Source organism: Aegilops tauschii, chromosome 3, assembly GCF_002575655.3.
Source record: "Aegilops tauschii subsp. strangulata cultivar AL8/78 chromosome 3, Aet v6.0, whole genome shotgun sequence".
In the NCBI taxonomy this organism is placed as follows: domain Eukaryota; kingdom Viridiplantae; phylum Streptophyta; class Magnoliopsida; order Poales; family Poaceae; genus Aegilops; species Aegilops tauschii.
The window spans coordinates 22,698,843-22,704,140 of record NC_053037.3 but is presented as its reverse complement, the minus strand read 5'-3'; the positions used below and the strand labels follow the sequence as shown (position 1 = coordinate 22,704,140).

Here is a 5,298-nt window from a genome sequence, read left to right as displayed (position 1 = left end):
TTATTTATAAAAACATTTTCTTTTCTTTTTCTTTTTTTTAATTTTTGCGGCGGGGCCCGCATGTCAGTGACTGGGCCTGCCCAGTCAGCAGTTGACTGGGTCAACCCAGTCAACTGGGCCCGTGGGGGCCACTGGCAGTGACCCAGGGGTGGCCCCAGGTGTGCCACGTCGGCGGCCGGCGCCGGAGTATCGCCGGCGACCAAAACGCACGGCGGCGCGCGCGGGAGGGGCGCGGGTTTCACCCACTGTGGGTTTGCGGGGGCGGGGCTGGGCGCGTTCGACGCGGCTCGACGTCGCGCGTCCAACGGCGGTGGTCGGAGGGGCTGGAACGGACGGGGTCGACCGCTACGGGCTCGCCGGCGGCGAGGAGCTACGGGTGCCCGACGGAAGCTACGCTAGAGCGCGCGAATGGCCGAACTAGCTAGCTAGGCGGGTGCGGCATGGTGCGGTCGGGCTAGCGGGCCAACGCCCGTGACCATTTGGTCACCGGAGACACGCCGGCGGCAAGCTCCGCGGCGTGGCGTTCGGGCGCGCGCGGGGAAGAAGCTAGGGAGCGCGGGCGAGCTAGCGGAGAGGGGGAGGAGGTAGAGGAGCTCACAGCGGAGCCGTAGGGAGTGGCAGCGAGCTCGGGGAGGGCGCGGGGTAGCCGGAGTCGGCGACGATCGACGGCGGCCGTGCGGGGAAGACGAGCTCGGGGAGGTCGATGTAGTGGCGCTCGGCTCGTTCCCGATGGCGCAGTCGGCGTAGTCGACGGCGGGGAGTCGTTCGGGCACGTCGTCGGGGCGATCTGGGCACGGTGGCCGCGGGAACTACGGTGAACGGCGGCGAGCGCGCTCGGGCAGAGGGGAACGGAGGGGAGAGGGAGGGGGGTCTGGCGGGGGAGAAGGCGCAGAGGCCGAGGGAGAGCGGGGGCGAGTGGGAGAGAGGCCCGAGGGAGCGGGGGGCCGCTGGCGCCCTTATCCTCTCGCGGGGTTCACCGCCGGCGAGGGGGTTCGGCGGCGACGCTCCCCTGTTCCGACCCGGTCGGGGGAACAGGAAGGGGACGCGGGGGAAGGTGGGCTGGGCCGGGGCGCGGGTGGCGGCCCAGCTTGGGCCGGGGGGGGGGGGGGGGGGTTGGGCCGCGGGTCCAGTGGGGGGGGAGGCCATCTCTTTTTTTCTTTTGACTATTTTGTTTTCTGTTTTCTCTTATTTGTTTATTTCCTTTTTTGTTTTATTTCATTTAAAAGTATTTAGACATTTTATAAAAATGTGATTTCTCCACCATAATTACCAGTGTATTATTTAGAACCCACTGAACATTTTTGTTTGAATTTTTGAAAACTTTTATTTTCCACTTTTAAATTTAATTGAAGTTTGAACTAGGAGTTTGACAAGGGTGTGGTTCAAATGTGATCTAGCCCTGTTTAGCAATATGATTAGCTTAATCACAGGGGGTTACTGTAGCATGATTCTCAGGGTGTTACAGCTCTACAGGCAGCCCGCTCGAGAGGCCTCCATCGCTGGTTGCATCGCACAGTCGTTCGTGTGACTGCTCCCCGCTTGACCTATGCACCGTCGACTGTTCAAAAAATCGAAATTTTTTCATGAATTTGAAGAAAACCGGGAATAAAAAATAAGTTCCCGAAATTGGGAAAAACATTTACATTAGAAAAGTGTCTGAATTTGAAAATATTCGTGAATCTAAAAACAAGTTCATTGATTTAAAAAGTTCATAAAAATTAGAAAAAGTTCATGAATTTGAAGAAAAGTTCATCAATTTTGAAAAGGATCATCAAATTAGAAAATAGTTCATTTTTTTTAATAGTACGTTGATTTTCAAAAAAAGTACACAGATTTTGGAAAAATTTCGTCAACTTTGGAAAAAAGTTCAATGATTTTGAAACAAAGTTCATCAAATTTGAAAGAAAAACTTCATCATTTTGAAAAGAAATAAAAAATAAAAATTCTCATGGAAGTTTTTTAAAAAGTTCACCGATTTAAAAAAAGTTCATCAAGTTTTGGCAAAAGTCCACAAATTTGAAATAATTGATCAGCTTTGAAAAAAGTTCACGAATGATGGAAAATTTTCATCGATTTTGAGAAAGGTTCAAAAAAAATTGGAAAAAGTTCATCGATTTTGAAAAAAAAATCATCGGTTTGGAAACAAAATTCACAGGTTTGAAAAAAAGTGGATGGATTTTTGAAAGTTATATATTTGAAGAAGTTCGCGAATTCGGAGAAGACATAGCACATACTACTTTTATATCTTCTACAAATTAAATTGCCAGACCAACACAAGATACCAGACCAGATTTCAAGCCTAGGTGGTTGGTGATTGGAGTGCTTGAAACTACCTTCGCCGTACGGGCGGCTCGGCGATATCCGGCCATGCCACCTAGCTACTAAACGTTCCTTGTTAACTCGTTCGCAAATATTTCCATTGTCACAGATATGAGTCCTCCCATTGGTCATGTCATGAATTTTAGTAACGAATCAGCACTTGCATCGGTCAATTTCGTGGTGGTCGGCTCATCAATTCGGCCCCATGCATGGTTTTGGGTGCTCATGTTTTGACAAGATACATCAATCAATCTACTCATTCGCTAGCTACAACCACACATATAACTTACTCTCTCAGTCCTTGAAGGAGTGTAGTTCCAACTTTGTTAGAGGGTCAGACTATCTCAAAGTTTGACCGAGTTTGTACAAAAATATATAAACGTTTGTGCAACCAAATAGATATATTATATCACGAATCTAATGCTACTAATTTGATGGCATAAATGTTAGTGTATTATTGTATAAATATAGTCAAACATAAAAAGTTTGACTTTTCAATAAAGTTGGAAGTACACTATTTGAAGAACGAAGGGAGTAGTCATCTGCATTACCTGTCCAGCTAGGTACTATCATGCAAAGTTGTAAACTCGCACTTCAAAGCTTCTCATTAACAGTCCAGCTAGGTCTAATAAGTCATCTTATTCCCTCATTCCATATATATAGGGCCTAATACATTTTTTGAGGTTGTCGACTATTGATAAGATTAATAATATATAAGATGTATAATGTGAAAATTATATCATTAGAAGCTCCTTTCACATACGAATTTGATGATGTGCTTTGTGTAACTTGCATGTCATATATTATTGCCCTAACATGTGGTCAAACTTAGTCTCGAAAAATGCATTAGGCCCTATACATGAAAGGAGGGAGTAGTTTTTTGTGTCCAAATTGATGCCTTGAGCATGCCGGATGTGTACCTGTTGAGATTTTTGCTGTACATTGGTGTGTTTAGATCAGACGGCTCATTGTGTTTATTTTGACTTCAAAATTAACTCAGACAACTTATGTATTACAGAAAACTAATTCCCGCCCATTATTCGTCGGACCAGTTCATTTGTTATGTAGAACTACAAGCTATGTTTACTTTCCGAGGTAGTAATCTAAACGCTCTTATATTAGTTACAGAGAGAGAGTAATTAACAAATCTGTATTTCAAAGGGGCCAATTCCACACCCCACGGCTGAATCGGCTGATTTTTTTTTTTGCTTCGATGACAGCTTGCTGTTATGTGCTTTGTTGATATCGCGCAGTAGCAGAAAACTAGAATACGAGTTAAGGCGTTCCACGTGGACACTTCCTGTGTGGATGTTCAGACGATCTACACAACAGTCTTGTGCTCTTGCTAGGTTCCTGGTGCCTCCTAGTCCAATACAAGGAACATGAAGAAATTTCATCAAAATACATGGCTATAAACTAAATCAATACTGTCAAAATGTACTACTAGCTTTGAATAAAACATCAACTAATGTTAATTATGGCGTGGAGATAGCAAAGAAAAGTAGTCCAACACATGCAGCATCATATTGGTTCATTTGTCGAGCTCACGGCCATCAAGACACTCAATTATTCAACGAGGGTACGTACATGTCTATTCTCCATATTAATCTGCCGCGGGCCACACGCAGTAATTAGGCACTCCACCGCCAGAATGCATGTGTGCATGCTTGGTCCATCCATCTGCTACCCAACATCCAACCACCTCCACAATCAATTAACACCCATCAATCCATCCCAACAACTAACAACTGCCTAAATTTATGCATTACCACACGTCAATATCGAGTCCATCCTCATGGACACGATACCCATGTTAACAGTAGTACAGTTTGTTCCAGATGAGACTCCTCGTTGGTCAGCACTTATAGAAGCCCTATTTAAGCACATGCATTCCCCTATACATCCTCACCAATACCACATAGCAAATCTAGCTAATTACCCACCCTCTCCCTGCGAGCCCTCCACCACAACTACAGCTAACTCGGTCGAGATGGCTCGCACTGCAGCAACAAAGCTCGTGCTGGTCGCCCTGGTGGCGGCAATGCTCCTGGTAGCCTCCGACGCGGCGATCTCCTGCGGTCAGGTGAACTCTGCCCTGGCCTCCTGCGTCTCCTACGCAAAAGGCAGCGGGGCCAGCCCGCCTGGGGCCTGCTGTTCCGGAGTTAGGAGATTGGCCGGCTTAGCGCGGAGCACCGCCGACAAGCAAGCGGCATGCAGGTGCATCAAGAGTGCTGCCGGTGGGCTCAACCCCGGAAAGGCTGCAAGTATCCCCTCCAAGTGCGGCGTCAGCATCCCCTACTCCATCAGCGCATCCGTGGACTGCTCTAAGATCCACTGATCGATTACTTGCCGCCATCATCGCCGATTATAGCTCCAGCGATAGATGCCGAGTACGTTGAGGTCACACACACACATATATATATATATATATACACATATACATGAATAAATGCTCTGATATGATCTCCATGTGAGAGACAGGAGTACGTACGTCGAGCCAGCTCTGCATAGCCGGCCACTGTTGTATCTATTTTGTATCAGCGTTTGATTGTTCGTTCACTCCCTTTGAGCAGAGACGGGAGTTTGTTGTACTTTGTACCATGTGCACTCATGGTATTATAAATTAATCTAGCTCTATTCAGTTAACACGCGTCGTTATTTGAAATGACTAAGAGCAACTCTTGTATTGTCATGTCGCCATATGCATTTGGAGGCTGGCCAGGTGACGAGCAAATAACTCACAGTCGCCATATCTCAACCTCGAAATGGTTTGACCCACTTGTCAATGCGACATCTTTTTTGAACAAGATCGATGATGATTTTCACCACAAAATGATAATAATAATAATAATAATAATAATTATTTTGATGATGGCTACAAAAGTATTTTCATATACACTGTCAACTAGTTTAATGTCGCACAACACGAAAACTGTAGAAGTATTACCAATTTATTATCACATATAGGTATATGTTTCT

At 46.1% G+C, this 5,298-nt stretch overlaps 1 protein-coding gene across 1 annotated transcript; it reads left to right on the top strand.

The window, feature by feature from the left end:
- Nucleotides 1–4,109: 4,109 nt before the first annotated feature.
- LOC109777541 (non-specific lipid-transfer protein 4.1) lies at nucleotides 4,110–4,965 on the top strand. The gene has a single exon (XM_020336164.4). The coding sequence runs from the start codon at nucleotides 4,115–4,117 to the stop codon at nucleotides 4,655–4,657; it is 543 nt and encodes a 180-aa protein (XP_020191753.2). The 5' UTR covers nucleotides 4,110–4,114; the 3' UTR covers nucleotides 4,658–4,965.
- Nucleotides 4,966–5,298: the final 333 nt, after the last annotated feature.

Bases quoted from the DNA above. Each gene is read 5' to 3' on its own strand.
- LOC109777541 (XM_020336164.4), top strand. From the start codon at position 4,115: ATGGACACGATACCCATGTTAACAGTAGTACAGTTTGTTCCAGATGAG.